Raw genomic sequence first — 20,645 nt, 5'->3', positions numbered from 1 at the left:
TTCATCTAAAATAATTCTGTATTTTCAGCTTCAGAATCATGAATATTTGAATGGTTACAAGTACCAAGTCTATTCATTTAAACCCACAATGTTATATTAAATTTAGCATTTTAATCAACATGTTTTGGTAACCTTTTACCATATGTCTTGGAGTATCGCAATAATATTGTATCGTGAGTTCATTGTATCGAATCGTGACATGAGGGTATCGTTACACCCCTATAAATGGGAGAAGGACAAAGTAACTGCTGTAACACAGTCTCATCCCAAGTCGTCATATAACTGACGTCTTGGGACGTCTTTTGACCATACGTCAACATCCGCCTTTTTAGGGTACCCTTAAACATTGGTTAGTTGACGATCCCGGGCCGTCATACAACTGACGCTTTACCTTTAATGTCAGTAAGGTGACGGGGTAGGTTTAGGATCCGATAACGTCATCTAACCGACGTTTAAGGGTACCCTAAAGAGGTGGATGTTGACGTATGGTCAAAAGACGTCCCAAGACGTCATGACTTTTTCACAATTTTACAGGATAGTATTTCAGCATTTATTCTCTAACTATCCAAAACATAGTGTAAACAGATGCTTGTTTGAATTGGTTAAGCTGTATTTCTATAGTGCAAACACACTTCCTTTCTGTGCAAATTATGATTTTTGACCTACAAATAAAGGTTTCAAAATCAGATTTTCACAGTAATGCCATTCACAGAAACCTATTTCAGGAACTTTTTTTTTTGTTGTATGTTTGGTGTTTTTGTTCTTTTTTAGTACATTATATATATATATATATATATATATATATATATATATATATATATATATATATATGCATTATATACAGTATATATATATATATATATATATATGCATTATGTATATATAAAATGTATGTGTTTTTTAGATGATCATATGGTGAACAAGGTTAAAAGTAGAACAAATTCTAGCAGGTGATGTAGTCGAGTGCACTCTCAACATTGTAAAAGAGTTGTTCAGGTGCCTGAGCTGCAGTAAGGCCACAATAAAGTACTTCAGATCTTGGTAGTCCGCTGCATCAACCACTTCAACGGAGCAGCCACAGACCACAACAGGCCTTTATACTGTTGAATTGTGAGGAAAGTTACTTTACAGCACATTTGTTTTGTTTATTTAATGTGTTCTTGTATGATTTGCAAAATTCCCTCAGTGAATCAGTTACAAAGACAAAGAAAGCGCATGCAAATTAACGCCTCGCAGCATTTTACATTAAAATTGGTGCGATTTTTGTTTCACTGTTTATCTGTTTTGCAGAATAAAACCGCTCCTCAAAAGCAGTTTTCAAAGGGTTGTTGTATCACTTTAAGGCCTCAGGTGAATTGTGTTCAAGTATTTTGTAGTTTTCATCTTAAATGATTAAACGGATGTTCAATCATGACAGTCTATGAGTGAACTGACTTAGGGGTTTCTAGGAGGCGAATAATATCAATACACTATTCAGAATATGTTTTACTGCTTCAACCATGGACCAGAAAGAGGGATTGTGAGATGGAGTAAGATTGAACTGTAGATATATCATTGGGTCTGCTGAGGTTGATGTGTTCTGATATTTGCTCCAGCTGTAAATGTAAAAAAAAAGAGGCAGTGCTGATTGCTAGACTAAACCCAAATCCTGCTGCAGCTTTGAGTGTTTTTCATTACTTCGCTCATGGGTTTAATTATATCTCTATGGAAGGAAATTCTGTGCAAATTGTATATAATTGTTCAACAAATGATATGTTGGTCCTGCATTTAACGGTTTACAAATGGTTCATTACTGCTCAACAAATACAGCCAGATACAGATACAACAAATACAAAGATTTATTTGTAGACGTGGGCTTAATTATGGGGAAAATCACATTGCCGTGTCCCTGCTCTCCTCACACATTATCAACGACTAACTGCTTTGTTGTACTGTGTTTTTATTAAGGCATCATGTCGTTCATGAATCACTGGGTGCAGTTCTAGAGCTCAATCAATTTCAGACCCTTTATTATGTTTTTAATTATAATATTAAAGGAAACCTAATTTATAATTATAAACATATTTTTTTGGGAATATTTGAGACAGAAAGGCTAAGGACAATTGTACTTCCCTCACTAGATATGAATCATATGTCTCATTTAATGTGTAATAAAATCTTGCCCTTAGTCTCTGCATGAAAAACATGTTCCGACATGGAGGGGCCAGCGAAGGGTTTCTGATTCATTGAGATATTCTTTTCTGAATTACAATTTCTGTATTTTTATTTATATGCTTGAGGTGAAAATTGATCTGTTGGGTATTTTGAGCTGAAACTTTTTACAGACTTATTTTATATCTTGTGAAAAGGGGCATAATACGGGACCTTTAAAGGAGTAGTTCACTTTTTTTTTTTTTTAAAACCTTTTGCTGATAATTTACTCACTCCCATGTTATCCAAGATGTCCATGTCTTTCTATCTTTAGTTGAAAAGAAATTAAGGTTTTTGATGAAAACATTCCAGCATTTTTCTCCATATAATGCACTTTAATGGGAACCAAATGGTTCAAGGTCAAAAAGACACTTTCAGTGCAAACTGCAAACTGTTTAAAGGGCTTTAAACGATTCCAGACGATGAATAAGTATCTTATCAAGCAAAACGATCGCTCATTTAAAAAATAAATAACAAAGTTTAAGTTTTATAAGCTCAAATGCTCTCCTATGTGACTCACCTGTTCAAACTCGTTCATCAAATTGAACAAATCTTTTTTCGAGTCATTTGGTTCGAATAGGAGAGTCACGAACGTGCATCACAGATCAGTTTTGCACTGAAACTCTCTTTTGGCCCTTGAACCATTTGGTTCCCAATGAAGTCCATTATATGGAGAAAAATCCTGGAATGTTTTCATCTAAAACCTTAATTTCTTTTCGACAGAAGAAAGAAAGACATGGACATCTTGGATGACGTAAATTTTCAGCAAAAGTTTTTTGAAAAGTGAACTACTCCTTTAATGACTGACAGAAGTCATGACATTTATTTATTTGAATAAATATCCATATTAAAATGTGTGTGCACAAATCTACCAAGAGACTGCTGAATGATTAAATGTTCTTTAACAACCAACCAAAAAAAGTGTTCTCAAACAGCAGTTCACTTATGAAACCTGCATGCAATGTTTCTGGAAGCTTTCAAACATAACACACACACAAAAAATGAAAAGGAAAAAAAAAAAAAACACGCGTGATGGCATATTAGGTAACGTTATGTAAATGTTCTCCTATTGAATGGTTGAGATTTATGTCATGTAAACATCATCAGCTTTATCCTGTGTAAGTATGTGTGTTTGTGTCTGTAACTGATTGTATTCGAGTTGACAGACTCTTACAGAGAGTGTGTGGAGAAGGCATTGGCAGATAGAGACTGTTTGTATACAGTCTAGAAAGACAGAGATAGAGTGTGTGTTACACGTGTGGTTTGCTCTTTCCTCTTTTTTCTTCGTCTTCTTCGTCTTCTTCTTCCAGATTAATCAGCGCCCAGAAGAGGTGAACCCTTTTCCACGTAAACATGGCATGGTGGTGTGACACGGCTCATTAGCAAAGAAAATGGTGTATTCACAGCAATGTGATTGTGGCTTTCTGTTAAGAGCTCACATATTTACAGGCCTCAGCATCGGTACAGCGGGATGGTGCCAGCCATAATGTCAGCCATAATAATGTTTACACTTAATCTTCTAACAGAATTAGTGCTCAGAGGGCTAACATAGTAAATTACGGCCTGATTACAGAACAACTGAACATGTGGCAACAAACTGCAAGCAGTCATTAGCTGGACGAATGAAGCGTTCAGCCGAAGTTGGTACGGTGTTTGAAAAAGAATGATTTGCGAAACTTTTGCGTGTAAACACTTGTTGCTGGATGAGGAAAGCATCTGTCGTTATCTTCTGCTAGTTTTCTTTCACTGGATACATGATCAGTTTGTTGATGTGTCAAATAGATTAGCGATTTGCATGGGAGATATTTTGCTCTGGTTTTAAATATTTAAACGCAGTTTGTTTTTGTGAAATATTTACAAATCATAGTTTGACGAGAAATTTGTTTTAGACTGAACCATTTTCTAAGGCTGTGAAAGGGCTAAAGACCTGAATGTTTCCCCATTAATTTACATGTGCCTCAAGTATCTTTTCTTTTTTCGCTGTGTGGACATAAAATCCATGTCAGCCTCAGGCTAATACTCAGTAGTTTGACAGTGTTTGTCCTTCACAGTTAGCAGTATTTTTTTTTTAGCAAGAAATCCTAAATCTGTAAACCTCCTCCATAGACGAGCCATTAAGGTAATGTGTCCTTCATGGTTTGGTATGTGAGTCCTGGTGGCTGTAGTTTAGTAATGAACAGGAATGATTAAGGCACATAACCTTGAATTGATATTGATGTCTTGGCAGCTGAATCCACAGCAAAGAACGTTCTGTTAAAATCATATGTATGAAAATCATTAAAATCAGTTCTGTGCATGGCTTAAACTTTGTGAGATAAAAATGAAAAATGTTTTAGTAATACAAAACCATAGGCAAAGCAAAGTTAAATCTAGTTTTTAGATCTGTTGCATTAGGAATTTAATAGGAGAGGGGAAGCCATTAAATCACAAGATGTCATCTTTAATTTTCAGAATTATTTCTAATATTAGAGCAACATGTCACACTGGAGGTAGAGAACAAAGTTGGAATAGGCTTTTTTTTAGTCTCTAACATATTCCAGTATTCAGAAACAAATTCAGTTTTGAAAGGCATTGATGAAGTATAGGCTCTGCATGGAATATATTAGTCTCAGCTCGTGTCATGAGTGCAGACGGATTGACTTTACAGGCTCAATCAGATCCTCTGAGGAAAACACATCCCTTCATGCGCATTTCAGGCTCTTTAAAACACTGTGCTTCAGATCAACTCCGATTATACTTTGTGAAAAGGGGGTTTTCATGTTTAATTTTTATTTCAGATTTAGATTTTTGTAGTACTTTAGTTGATTGTAAAAAAAAAAAAAAAAAAAAAAAATAATCACACAACTAATGATTTAATAAATGGGTTTGTGAAAGCATAATATGGAATAAAGTAAATAATAATAAAAAAAGAATAGATGAGAAATTAAACCATGTACTGTTACATAGCATAAATGTCAGGAGAAAATAAATCTTGCACAAATGTAGTGAATCTTACTGATATTTTAAAAGTATGAAAAAATCTAAATATTGAAGGTATTTATTTATTTTATTTTGAACAACAAAAAAGATACAAAGAAAATAGCATTTGTTACATCATACTGAAAGAAAAAAAAACAATATATATTTATTAGGGCTGTGCAAAAGTTAATTGCGATTAATCGCATCCAAAATAAAAGTCTGTGTTTACATAATATATTTGTGTGTGCTGTATATAATTATTTTGTATATATAAATACCTATGCATGCATGTATATATTTAAGAATTATTTGTGCTTAAATTCTGTATATATTTATAAATACATAATCTATATTATATAAATATAAATATTTTATATATGAATAACATATTTTCTTAAATATATACATGCATGTGTGTGTATTTATATATACAAAATAATTATATACTGCACACATAAAATATATTATGTAAACACAGACTTTTATTTTGGATGCGATTAATCGCAATTAACTTTTGCACAGCCCTAATATTTATATATATATAAATGCATTTACATTTGTATTTATTTAAAGTATTTAATTAATGTGTGTGTGTGTGTTTAAAAATCATTTTAATTAATTCAATAAACTTTAAAAAACATTTTTCAAACACAAATCTATTTGATATCTTTTGTCAAATCAATTCTGCGTCTGCAAATAAAGGTTTGTCTTTGATTTGAATGATCTTTCTAGGGTTAGTACCATATTTGTTTTTCATTTAGAAATTAAATTATTGTCATACTAAAATGTTGATTAAGTACAACAATAACTTCATCAAAGAGCATCAAAGTGTTAAAGAATGGATTTTGTGGGATCATATGACAGCATTTTAGATTTTTTAATAGCTTTATATTCGTATAAATTGACTCAAGCATAGCAGAGATTTCTGGGGACTATATTTTCTCAGTCTTTGTGTGTTAATATGAAACGCATCACTTCCTCCTCCTTTGACTCCTTTCATCCTCTCATTACAAAGCAGCGCACATTACACTAAATCCGCTTCGAGTATCCTATTGGAAATGTCTGTCTGAGGTCTGGCATTAACAGACACCAGAGTTAGCGGTTTCGTCTCCGAGCTCCTTTTCCACTCAGCTAATGAGCGTCACGGGGCCTTTTAAAAATAGAACGTGTTTTAATATGAACTGAAACAGAATGACACTAAAATTACACTGTATAAAATGACAAACTGATAACAATCTAAAAGACTACAAAAATGCATGACGCTAAATCACTAAAAGTTTCATGTTATCCTCCCAATTATCTTCCAAAACAGCAAAAATAAATTCGCCGCTCTATTTTAACCATCATCTGTCTGGTTTTACTCTTGTACATGTCTGATTGACTCCGACAGGCTCTTCAAGATCCAACCAAATCTAATAAGCATTAGTCTGTCACACACGCATTCAAAAAGTTGGCCACCAGGTGAGAGGACTCACCTGCAGAAAATCCCTTCTCCCCAGGGACCTGTCAAATTAGCAGTTAGCTATTACGGAGGCTTAGGCCTTGGACCCGTAGAGAGAGAGAGAGTTAGAGAGAATGAGGAAGGAAAGTCAGGAGACTCGCATAACCTCTCAGAGGGCTGGGGCAATGACATGGCGCAGCGTCTCTGAGGCAAAAACCCAAACCATATGAACATTAATACGCACCCGGGGGCCGTTCTCGGAGATTACTTTACATAACGACTAATTGGCCTAATTTGTTAAATAAGCACTATATTTTCTTTTGAAGCTTAATACAGGACCACTGGACATAGCAGCCACTCTGAGCCGAGCAGCGACACCCACATCGGGTTTTGGCGGTCTGCTAAAGTCATTTCCCCTCAAAATGAACCTAATTTCCTCTCTGGGTTCAGGCTCCTGCGTGTTTGGTTCACCACAGTCATCTAAATGCAGAGATAGTGCTGTAAAGGATGTGTGGACAAGACCGACAGTGGTCAATATTTCTGAAATGCACAATTGAATCGCAAAGTTTGGGTTGAAAAAAGAACTGGTAGTTGTGTAGAATGCTGTTTTGTGATATAAGGAAGGCTATTCAAGCTAATGCAGCTTGGTGGAAAGTCCACAACTGCGTTTTATTTGATTTATTATTATATTTTTACACCAGCTGCACTACACCAATCATAAAAGTGCTAAATTAACCGGTCCAAGCGAGTTCTGGATTCAATAAAACTGGGATAAAAATACATTTTTTTTTATATAATGAAGAATTCCAAGGCCTTTTATTTTTAATTAAAATGTACAGCTTAGAAAATATTCTGAAATTATTAACTATGACCTTGCCGCAAGACTATATTTTAATAACTTTATTAGACATCGAAGAGAAGATTAAACACTTTAATTTTCCATTTTGCCAGCTTTTTTGTAATTGCAATGCATTCACGAGCAACACTTTCTTCAGCAAGTTTCCACCACATAAAAAAATGAGATCCTTTATGATCTCTGCATTGCTAGAGTTGTTATTTCATTGTGGTCGAAATCCATAAAGTGAAATTAAAATGAATTGCTCCCCCCAACCCATAATATTTCATTTGATTGTTCTGAATTTTTCAGTATGAAACTCATTAAAATATGTCATTTTCCTGTACTGCATGTCAACTTAGATCATAAAATGAGTTTCATTTCTTTGCTCAAAGCAAAATATATTTGACAAGCAAAAAAGCTCTTTTAAGTTTTTAGTTTCACTGAGCATTCTGGGAGAGAGAAACATGGCTTTCCATCTGAGAAATACACACATTTGTGTGTGTGTGTGCAAATGACCAGTGTATCTCTATTCCTAGACAGATTTATAGAAATCTGCATATTGTTTTACGAGGCATTGGAGACCAAAAGCAAGTCCAGCTTGCCATTTGCAGGGTAGACAGACTGTCAATATCATATTTTATAAGTTGTTAATGAATTTAATTGAAAATACAAAGTCGCTTTTATGTGATTGTCATTATATTTAATTGCTATATAAGCATTTTATTTCGGTCTCATGCAGACTAGACGTGGTTAAGTCAAATATCATTGTATTTGCTCAGACATTTTGGTGGAAAATGATCCTTTTCCTAGTCTAAAGAATTCCAGGACTTTACAAGATGATGCTGACAATCTAGTTGATTTTGGGTAAGCGCATAGACAGACACAAGCTAGCACCCCAATCCGTCCCACCCTTTAGACCCCCATAATCATTTCACGCTCACTCTTTGGCAGCTTACCCAACTCATTTCTTAGAAAAAGTGTCCGTGGGATCAGATAGCCTGAGTCCAAAATATCATATCCCCGTTTTCATGAGCCCAGAACTTGTTGGCTGGCCTCAGATTTATTGTACCTTGTCGTTCTGGAGGAAGATCGTATGCATGTGGTCAGTAGCGACCCAGCCTCCCTCTCATGTTACGCCCTATATATAACATCCATTCCTCCAGCACCTCCGTTTAACCCCCCCTCCCACGTTCCCTCGCTCCAGCACCACTTCTCCAGAAGCGCTGCATCCACTCGGGCCCAGACGGCTCTGTCTTTCCCTCTCCCTCTCTTTTCTCTCTCTCTCTCTCCCATCTGTCACCCGAGCTTCCTCTTGCAGGCTGTGTGTGTTTACCCTCTTTTTCGGCCTGGCAACGGGGCTGCATGCTCAGGATTACCGGAGGCCTTGCCTTTCATCGCCGCTCGCTCCCTCTTCCTTTTGCCGTCGACTCCTGGACTACGGGGGAAACGGGTGCGAGGCTGCGTTTTTGGGGCTTTTCAGCTTCCCTGGTTTCTCGAAGAGTCTGGAGTTAAGTGGAAGCGTCGACACTAAGAGAACATGGATCACTCTCTGTTCGGATGCCTTCGGAGCCCGCACGCCCCATCCCAAGCCCTGCACCCGGCGTTCACCCAGTCCTCCCTGGCCCTGCACGGCCGCTCCGACCACGTCTCCTACCCCGACCTCCCAGGGCCCTCGCCGCCCTGCAGCTACGCTGTGGAGGAGGGCGGCTTCCGAGGACCTCATCACAGGGTTCACCCCACTCCGCAGCATCCACACCTCTCGCAGCATCAGTCCTCGTGGCACGTCCCGCAGATGCCGGCGATCGACGGCGAGCGCCTCAATCTCTGCGTGCAGCACCATGACTCTTCGGCTCCAGAACTGTGCGGAGCGGGTTCACAGGGCCTGTGCGTGGGTAACCCAACACTCACTGGCAGTGACCCTTCCGGGGTGTCATGTGTGCCTGGAGAATACGGGAGACAGAACATGTCACCTGCTGAGCCGGAGAGACGCAGTAGCAAAGGAAAGAGTGACAGCTCAGGTATGGGTTTTCTTCCGTGTTCTTATGCATACACTGTAAAAAAATATTGTTGGTTTAACTTAAAAAATTAAGTAACTTGGTTGCCTTAAAATTTTAAGTTCATTGAACTGGAAAAATTGAGTTAATACAATGAAGGAGATTGATTTAAGCATCAGAAACTCAAAATATTATGTTATCTGAACTACATAAATTAGTTAAGTTGATTTGACAAAAGAAAAAATGTTGTGATTACAAATCATGAAAATATATTTTTTTCACAGTGTACACTGTAAAAAATATTGTTGGTTTAACTTAAAAAAGTAAGTAACCTGGTTGCCTTAATATTTTAAGTTGATTGAACTGGAAAAAGTGAGTTAATACAATGAAGGAGATTGATTGAATAATCAGAAACTCAAAATAGTAAGTTATCTGAACTAAATAAATTATAGAAGTTGATTTGACAAAAGAAAATCTTGAAAAAAAATTTTTTTACAGTGAAATCATTGAATTTTATTTTAAATAAATATTTTTTGGAATAGCTCAATTGGAAATCTATCACATTGCATTATTATAATATAAACAATTCAAGTGCTTGTCATGACTGGAGACTGTTTTATTACTCATTTCTTCAGAATAGTGTAAATAACTTTGGTCAGTAATACAGGATTTCATCATATTTTATATATTGTGTATTATCTATTTTCTGTAATCTGGCCTTGGAATAGAGAATTGAGTGTTTGGAATTCGAATTTGAATTGAGCACCACATTTTTTCAAGACTATGAATTTGAAATTCAATTTAATTCAGGTAATATATTATAAATATTATGGGAAATGCATAAATGCACCTAATTTTGAGTTTAATATAACTTCAAAAAATCCGGTTTATTTTGCAATATTTTGTGATCATTTAAGTAAAATTAGAGTATAGGAAAAAATTATATACATTTATTTTAGAAGTTTTTAATTTATAGAAATTGTTCCACATCAAGACAGTTTAAACAAAAGGGTGCTACATATATTAAATTGATTTAATTTGATTTCCGCAGTATTTAACATGGGATAATTCAATACAACTGCCCTGTGTTAGAAAAGACAAAAGCAGACGATCAAAAAAGTACAGCAACCTGGTTGCCTTCAAATTTTAAGTTGATTGAACTGGAAAAAGTGAGTTAATTCAATGAAGGAGATTGATTTAATCATCAGAAACTCAAAATAATAAGTTCTCAACTAAATCAATTATTTAAGTTGATTTGACAAAAGAAAACATGTTGTGATAACAAATCTTGAAAATATTTTTTTTTATCAAACAAATAATAGTTTTACTCAATAGTACTCACTGCAGTTTAAGAGAAAATCAAACGTTTTACACATTTGACATTCAGGTCAGATTCACACACATGAATTGTTCTTATCCATCCAGGAACCATATAGAGGAGCGTGCAAGCTTTACAAATATATCAAACTGAGCAGTTGTATAAATATGGTCAAAAGCAGCTTGATATGTCTATGTTTTAGAGAAAATGCTTCTTAAAATAAGAATGACTCTGAGGCAATAAAACAAAAGGCATGGAACCCAGAACGGGCTGGACCCGGCACAGTAGTGTTTTAATAGCAGGGCCTGGTGCTGTTTCTTTCTCTCATCAGTCTCAGAGGTGTAAGTCACTCTGGCATTTACCCTCAAGTCTTTAATAGACCACAGGTGAAAGCCGCTGTAAATGCTCACACTGCCCGCAGCTGCGCTTTTGATACCCCCCAAATGCATACGCGCCATTTACGGCTGGGGAAAACCGTTAGAGCTGCAGCTGGACGCTTTTTGTATAAAATGTGACCCTTAAATTTCAAGAACAATAGAAAATGTCACACCTGGTGATCTAAGTGGTTTGACATTGACGTGCAGACTTTAAAAACAGAGGTGCAGAAAAAGAAAAGAATTGTGAATATCTGTTGTGTGTAAAATTATAAAGACGAAAGAGGTTGAACTCAATGTCTTTGTCACCTTTACAGTTAGTTGAACTGAATTACTCCATCTTATACTGTACATCTAATCATTTTTTTTTTGTCCATGTCATGATGCTGTAGTTTTTCATCCGGGTGCCTGTAATTTATGGCCTGATGGCATACTGATGGATAGGCCCAATGGTGGTAGAAATTTCCAGAAGGCTCCTGTTGGCACTTGCTTTGCCTTTATACCAAATCTAATTTCCTCCAGTCTGTTGGCAGTTATCAAAGGCAGTGTGGTTTCCATTTAAAGCCGTGTCATATGTCGAGATGGTTGCAGCGATAGCCTGAACAGATTATAGATTATTCGGAAAAGTGATGTTGCATATGAAATACGATTTTCAAAGCTCATAGTATTGTGTAGGCCTACTATAAAAACCTTGGATTTCAGAGCAGTTGTATTTCTCTGCCGCTTTCAAAGGAGCCAAAAATTCGACATCATATTCGTCTTTGAAAGGCATGTTTAAAAATATTCATTGGATACAGATGTTCTTTTTTTTTAAATCAAATTGATTTGTATTGTGCTCTCCCAGTCTATTAACTCAGATGATTACTGATTTGCTTTACTCCGTAAGTCACGTTATATAACAAAAAAAAAAAAAAAAAAATAGAGATTTGAAAATAAGTATCCTATTTTCCTATTCCTAAGATCCTATTTTTCACAGAAAATGTACATACTGTACAATTATAAGGAATTGTATAATAATGAGAATCATATTAGATGCTCACACACTCCACTGGAAACCTGTGATTGTTACCTTTTAAAAGCTTTTCTACCTTATCAATCACCTAATATATATATATATATATATATATATATTTGGATTAAACTACCATATTTAGGTTGATTCAACATTTTTGATTTGAGTCAAATTAAATCATTTAGAGGTTACCACATTATGTACTTTTTTAGTTTATTTTCTAACAGCAACTGCATTAGCTTATTTTTATTCTAACATAGAAAATGTATTTCTTGCTAAAAAGAAAACACAACTAGTTATTTGCTCTGGAATTGATATACTTTGCTTACTGATAAAACGATTCAGTTCCGTTGTTACTGGTGTGTGTGTGTGTGTGTGTGTGTGTGTGTGTGTGTGTGTGTGTGTGTGTGTGTGTTAATGGTTCAGGCAGCACCAAACTAAATGTTTTATTTGGCAATTCTCTTTTTAAATAGATTATTTAAAATTAAACTAATAAACGAAAGTATCCAACTCTGTGATTCTAATCCAAGTATGTTGCTATGCACCTGAATAATAAAAACTTTATATATAACTATAATATATTAACAAGCTTCAATCTGCACAGTTACGGTTGAATTTGATCATTTTTGGACCAATCAGAAATGTTCCTTGAAGAGAGTTTCGTGCATTCTGTTAAAAGAGAAGTGTGTGGAAAATGAAGAGTAAACTGATCTGATTGTTGGAGAGTGTGAACGAAGCCCTGTTGATTCAGGCCAGATTTGAGAGCATGTGCTTCGTTCTCTTGCTGTTCTCCGCCTGCTAAAAACACCAGAGCCATATCGCCATAATAAATGGTGATTGGCAGGCCAAATTGTTCCACTTTCATTTTTATTTTTGTTCGTTTATTTTATTTCAGAGCCCTGCAGTTTATCACACCATCTTATTATTTCACCCTTTTTGCTTAAAAAAAAAATTGTATGTTTTTTTTCTTTTTCTGTGCGTTTTCAGCGGCTGGAAAGTGATCTGTTTTTCATTTCAGATTCCCAGGATGGGAGCTATAAGTCAGACGTGAGCAGTAAACCTAGGAAGGAGCGCACAGCGTTCACCAAGGAACAGATTCGAGAACTGGAATCAGAATTCGCTCACCACAACTATCTGACACGGCTTAGACGTTACGAAATCGCTGTCAACCTTGACCTCACAGAGAGACAAGTACGTTCAACGCTGAGTTTTCACATGTTACCAGGAGACATAACAATGGCACTTCCATTGGCTTTGAACATTTTTCTTAGATTGATGGGTAAAAAAGAAAATCTTTGCATAAAGGCTCACTCTATTTAATATGATCAAGTCGTATAAATTGATAAACGCAATGTTAAAAGTTAGCAAATCTTAAATTAAATTGCATGCCCTCATTTACTGATATAAATCTCAAATTTCAGTATGAGTTTTACGTTAGGGTCCAGTTGCCTGTGATATAGCCTACTCATTTGGGTTGGGGGAGGTATTCCCAATTTAAAAATTAAAAAAATGAAAGGGTCATCGGATCCTGTAAATAACCCTGACAGTGAAGTCTGACAAACTGTCAAATGAAGCCATGATGTTAAATCTCAAGTTCCAAACTGCAGTATATTTTTTTTATTTATGCAAACCTTTTTTTTTTTTTTTTTTTTTTTTAGAAAGAATATTTCTTATGGCTTTTATTAGAAAAGACAGAAGGGAAACAATAGGGAGAAAGAGAGAATGGACAACAGGAGTGGGACATGATCCAGGCTGGACCTGTACCAGGGGACCATGAGCACTTTAATAAAAAATTAAACGTGTGTGTGTGTGTGTGCATATACGGTATACACCCTGTTTTCGATTTTTTTTTCTCAAAACTCAAGAACTATATTCCACCAAAAAAGTTCACTGAAGTAAAACAAGCTCCAGTCTTCACTGTGTCTAATTTTAAATGCATTTCAAGATTAATATGGAAGTATTTCACTGTACAAATGCTTTCTTCAAAATGTCCCACACACCCACACACCCACTCCAGAGTTTAGAATCATTCCAGCTGAGTCTTGACCTAAAAAGAAGCAGCAACTCACCTAGGATTTGTCTTTTTGTGTTTCATTCCCGTTTCTCCTTCCTACTCCTCCACAATTGCTTCCTATCCAGTGACTCTCAGCACAGATCCAAGAAATCTGTGGACGTGGGTTGATCTCAGATCTTAAACAACAAAGTCTGTAAATCAGCCCTTTCTGTGCAACTTCGATGTATTATATTATTTTTATTGATTTTATTTGACCTTTATTTAACCAGGAAAATCTCTCTGAGATTAAAAATCTCTTTCACAGGAGAGTCCTGGCCAAGTTACAGTCACAACTTATAGATTGAAACAACAAATATACAATTAAAACACGTTAAAACAATTGCAAATCAATTCTTCGAGTGACTGAATAATAGTGTTAAAATGTTCCATAGGCACCAGAGTTTGTAATTTCACTTTCATTTGGAGTAAATTCCATTCAAATGGAGCTGTGTACATAAAAACTCTTTTTCCCAGTTCAGTTCTCACAAATGGAACAGAGAAAGCTCAGACCGAAGGGAATATTTCCCAACACTTTTCTTTTGAATACTGTAAAAAAAAAAAAATGTTGGTTTAACTTAAAAAATTAAGTAACCTGGTTGCCTTAAAATTTTAAGTTGATTGAACTGGAAAAAGTGAGTTAATACAACGAAAGAGATTGATTTAATCATCAAACTCAAAATAATAAGTTATCTGAACTAAATAAATTATTTAAGTTGAGTTGACAAAAGAAAAAAAATGTTGTGATAACAAATCTTGAAAATATTTTTTTACAGTAAAGGCAATAACCCCAGAATAGTTTTATAAATAATTAGGTAAAAATGAACTTTCCTTTTAGACAAAGATGGCCAGGATACTCTATTATACAACATACAATGATGAGTTAAAGGTTTGCAATCTGATATAAATCTTAAAGCGCTGTGATAAACAGCATCCCTGTAAAATCCAACAAGTTCATATATAACTCATTTCATTTGAGGAAACCGATTGCCTCAATTCATTTAAGTTAAAAAAAAATTCAACCTCTTTCTTACATTAAATAAAAAACAGAACTTGTTTCTTAAATAAAACCCAAGCTTTATTTAGAATTTTCTCTTTAAATTAGTTATGTGAGACCCAAAAGATAATTTATCACTGATGGTGATGCCAAGATATTTATATTCTTTGACTAACTCAATCACATTACCTTGCGAAGTCTGGAGAGGAATAAAATTGTCGGTAACACTTTATTTCGATAGTCCACTTTAAACATTCTACTAAGTAACTTTTCAACTACATGTCAAATAACTGTCATTAGAGTATTAGTAGACTGTCAGCTTAATATCTGCTAACACTTTATTTTGTTGGTCCCCTAACAGACATTCAACTGACTATAAGTAACTTGGCGACTACAAGTAAACTTATTCTCATAACCCAAAGCCTAACACCTAACCATAACCTGATAGTCTACTACAATAAACTAATACTCCAAAGACAGTTAGTTGAAAAGTTACTTATAACTATCTATAAGTGACTATTGAAATAAAATGCAACCAAATTGTCTACCGCCTTTTTAAAGCTAATATTATACATTGTAAAACTTAATATATTACACACTCGTAAAAAATGTAATGCATAATATTGTGAAATAATATAAATTAATTGTAAAGTATGAGAGCGCAGTTCCAACCTGCAGTTCAAAGAATTGCAAAATAGTTCTCAGTTCTCACACTTCAACTAAAAGTTTTAGCTCACTCTAAAATACCTGCTCTGCGCTTCCCAAAATAACCTTCTCAGCCTGAAATAGTCCCCTGTCAAGCCTGAGGTGGGGGGTGAGGCGCCGCAACTCGGTCCAGATCTGATCGACCCGTTTTAGGCAGCAGCTTGATCATCACAGTGGAGACGCAAATACAGAGAAAAGTGTCAAGTCAGGACCTGGAACATGGGTCAACGGGCGTCCAGGAGTTTTGCATCAGCACATAACTGACCAGGTGGAAATAGCCTAGAGAGCCAATCCTAGTCCCCATGAGAGCCAATCATATCGCTGCTCCACCAAACTTCCCAGAAGTCTGCTCCAAAAGAAAAACACAAGAGCAGATCCACTGTGACTTTGAGAATGTTTAAAGATTAAAGGCAGATATGAAGGACCCTTCCAATCTATCCGCAAAGCACATGAAATGAGGTGTTTTGCTTGTGGTCTATACAGTACGTGTGGGATCTGAGTGCTGTGTTGGCAGAAAGCTTGAAATCTGTCGCTCATCCAATCTGATACACGGGCATAGTATGAAGGGGGTTTTGATACAGAGAGCATGATGGTGGTTTTAGAGTGGGGGTCTACATGCCAAAACAAGTCTTTCTGGAGAGTGCCATAACACACACCCTAACACACGTTCCCACAAAGTGGCGTTGAGTTTCCCTGATGCAGATCTTGGGCGCCTGCGTTGCTAAGACACCAATAACGCCTTATAAACATTGTGTGTAATTGACTACAGTATAATAGCTTTGCCAAAAATGTTTCCTAATGAGCAAACAACAATTATTTAGTTCACCCAAAAATGAAAAATATCTCATAACTTCAATTGTTAAAATTAAAATTGCGATTTTTCCTTTCAAAGTGGTTGTGTTGCTGTCTATGGAGGGACAGAAATTTCTCAGATTTCCTCAAAAAAGGAAATCTGATCTTCATTTGTGTTCAGAAGATAAACAAAAGTCTTACAGGTTTGGAACGACACAAGGATGAGAAATTAATAAGAGAATTTAAATTTTTGGGTGAAATATTCCATATAAATCAACACATTCTCATCCCAAAAAGTCATATAACTGACGTTTTGGGACGTCTTTTGACCATACGTCAATATACGCCTTTTTAGGGCCCCCTTAAACGTCGCTAGATGCCGATCCCGGGCCGTCTTACAACTGACGCTTTACCTTTAACGTCAGTTAGGTGACGGGTTAGGTTTAGGTCTGGGGTAGAGTTAGGATCCCATAACCTCATCTACCGACGTTTAAGGGGGCCCTAAAAAGGCGAATATTGACGTATGGTCAAAAGACGTCCCAAAACGTCAGTTATATGACTTTTTGGGGTGAGACTGCGCTGTATAAATATATCAATTAAATAGTTTTTATCTATTTTTAATTATTCTTATAAGTAAACTTACTATAATACAGGGTTTTTTCCGCTGAGTGTGAATTTCATTTTGAATCGGCCACAGGACGTTTTAAATGAACTTTACAACCCGATCTGATGGGAATTCGTACAAATTTTACGAGGTGGCTAATTCGTAACAATTCATACGACCTCACTCATACGAATTAGTACGATTTTGCTAAATCGTACATATTTTACGAATTGGCCAATTTTTATGAATTCGTACGAATGATCTACCCCTGTCCCCGCCCCTAAGCCTAACCATCACGTGGGTTTAGACAAATCGTACGAATGAGGTCGTACGAGTGAGGTTATACGAATTAGCCACTTTTTAATCACTCTTACGAATTCGTACTAATTGGTTGTGAACTTTACTGAAGTGCAATTAAAAGATATTTTGCAAAACAACAAAATAACATCATTCATTTTTGCAGAACACATGTTTTACCTATAGATGTATTTCGGTAATAGGCGTTTAATGTTAAACAGCTACAAATGTAACCTTATTATGATTATTATATTTAATTATGTAATACATTGAATAAGAGCATTTGCACAAATATTTATAAATTAAATACAAATTTATATAGGTAGCATTTCAAATATTGATTGAAAAAATATTTTATGTTATTTTATTTCAACTAGTTGCCAAATCAACATTTCTCATCTACAACTATATATATATATATATATATATATATATATATACAACGCATTCTCACCCCAAGGCGTCACCTTTGACCATGCTTCAATATTTGACGTTTTAGGCGCCCTTTAGCGTCAATTACATGACGCGATCCTACGGCGTCATCTAACTGACGCTAAAGGAAAGCGTCTGTTAGAGGACGCGGTTAGGTTTAGGTGTGGGGTGGGGGTAGGGTACACGCGATCCTAGGGCGTCATCTAACTGACGCTAAAGGGCGCCTAAAGCGTCAGATATTGAAGCATGTCCAAATGCTTCCCAAGGCGTCAGTTAGGTGACGCCTTGGGAGTGAGAATGGGCTGATATATATATATATATATATATATATGTATATTCCATTACAAATTACACTAACTGCTTGACTAAATTTCTGCATTCCGTTTGACTTCTATATACATATGACTACATATGTACATCTTTCCTGCAGGTAAAGGTGTGGTTCCAGAACCGAAGGATGAAATGGAAGCGAGTGAAGGGAGGTCAGCAAGGGGCCGCCGCGCGCGAGAAAGAACTGGTGAATGTAAAGAAAGGAACTCTCTCGCCCTCAGAGTTTTCCCCAATGCTCGGACTACACCATCCCATCGGTTCTCCTAGCAATGAGGACGACAGTCACGACAGTGACCAGAGCTCCGAGCACGCACATTTATGATGCCCGGACTCCACCCAGTCACAACCTGGCAATTTCCTCAGGAATCAACTATGTTGGTACTCTGAAGGCTGTTAACAACTAGTACTGGGCCATGCTTTGTTATTTCACTCAGAGTGGTCAGGGTTTGTTCTTGGTCTGTGAAACAGATGCTCACTGGGTTGCAAACCAGAGCTTAGCCCCCTATGGCACCAAACTTTGAAGATTAGTCTAAATAAACGTCAAAGAGGTTTAAAGGTGGCCACACTTTTCAAGAGACTATGCATTCATCCACGTTTGACTCTTAAGATTTACATTGTAAATAAATGTATAAGTTTGAATGTTGTAAACATTCCACACGAGTGCCTTGGGGAGGATTTTTGCACTGTTTTAAGTTTTTGCCTAACTGATTGCTACTGTATTTTTGCAGATTTTGATAAAATTATCATTGATTACAAAAATAGATCTACATAATCTGTGACAGCACAGAATAAGTATTACTTTAGTCCATTTGTAAAGAAAAAAAAAGATGCCATTAATGAACATTTGTTGTTCATTAATTGATGAATTAGAATGAAAAGTAGTTTTTGTATTTTTCCCTCCACAATATGGGTATGTGTTTGGATAATCAAATGGACTGAAAGTGACATGCAGCATAGTGATAAACATTTTTTATAAGGATAATTAAAGGATCATTTTGACTTGCCTTTCCTAAGGCGTGTGCACTTAAGGGCTGCAAATCATTTTCCACAATCTCTGAAGGAGTCTACACTACAGTTTAAAAGTTTGGGGTTGTTTTAAAAATAAGTCTTCTCATGCTCACCTAAGACTGCATTCATTTGATCAAAAATATTATTGCAATTCAAAATGACTGTTTTCTATATTTAAAAATTTATAATTTATTCCTTTGATGGCAAAGCTGAATTTTCAGCATCGATGTCAAGATGCTTGAGCTGCTTAATATTTTTGTGGAAACAAAATTCTTTACAGTGAATAAAAAGTTAAAAACAACAGCATTTATTTTTGAAACAGAAATCCTTTGTAACATTATAAAAGTCTTCACTGTCATTTAAATGCAATCAATTTAATAAATCATTGAATTTCTTTAAAAATAATACTAATAATCTTAATTTCCCCAAACTTTTGAATGGTAGTGTTCATATGAAGGCAACATTACATTTTTGTTGTTGTTGTTCAGGTTTACTACATAGTTCATATCTTTTATTTACCTTGTAAATAGACAAATGTTAGGTATTTTGATTTCAACTTTTTTCATGAAAAAAAAACTAATAAATTTCACACAAAAAATTTTGAAAGGCATTTTTTGAAAGAAATCTTACCAAACGTTGAAGAGGATTATGTGATGTAAATGTTATGGAAAGCCATGTTGAAGGACTAATATTATGGTTTGGCGTTTCTGTGAAGACCACGTGAGGGAGCATTCTAATTTCTGGACTGGCACTTTATCGAGTCGGCCAACTTCTTGAACGTCGTTGCTCATATATGAGAGCAGCTGGTGATTCGATAGCTGTAGAAGTTTGGACTGGTTTGATTTGTGGCTTTGCCGTTCCCCCGACACATAGGCAAAACCCAGGCTAAGTGGATTTGTTTTCAGTTGTGGTCAAAGCCAGCCATGCATTTTCTCTCTGTGGAAGACGTTTTTGATTAGCCGTCCGATTTAGATGTTTGTGTATGATATACTGTGATCAAAGTGAGACAAAGAAAGATCCCCTTGGGGAAACAATTCGTGGCTTTATGAAATGAATGGGAAATATATTTATGACCCCTCAAACCCTGCCAAGCACCCAGCTGCACTGATCACAGCCGCGTCTAAACAACACATGATGAATACGGCCTGTCAGCGGTCCCAAACAGACAAATCAATAAAAACACGAGCAAATAAACACAAATCAAGACAAACATGACTTGGGTATAAAAAATACACCCCGAACCGCAAGCAAAGTTGAGACACAAACAAACGGAGGTAAACAAGCAAGACTTTTTTTTCCCTGTTT

At 35.9% G+C, this 20,645-nt stretch overlaps 1 protein-coding gene across 1 annotated transcript; it reads left to right on the top strand.

Annotated features, from left to right (window-relative positions):
- The first annotated feature begins 8,617 nt into the window (after window positions 1–8,617).
- meox2b (mesenchyme homeobox 2b) lies at window positions 8,618–19,835 on the top strand. The gene is made up of 3 exons (XM_039680598.2): window positions 8,618–9,445; window positions 13,144–13,316; window positions 18,433–19,835. Exons 1-3 carry the CDS (start codon window positions 8,965–8,967, stop codon window positions 18,652–18,654), a joined length of 876 nt encoding a protein of 291 aa, XP_039536532.2. The 5' UTR covers window positions 8,618–8,964; the 3' UTR covers window positions 18,655–19,835.
- Window positions 19,836–20,645: the final 810 nt, after the last annotated feature.

The sequence above is a fragment of the Pimephales promelas genome, chromosome 18 (assembly GCF_988280905.1).
Source record: "Pimephales promelas chromosome 18, fPimPro1.hap1.1, whole genome shotgun sequence".
NCBI lineage: Eukaryota > Metazoa > Chordata > Actinopteri > Cypriniformes > Leuciscidae > Pimephales > Pimephales promelas.
This window is presented reverse-complemented; position numbering and strand designations above follow the sequence as displayed.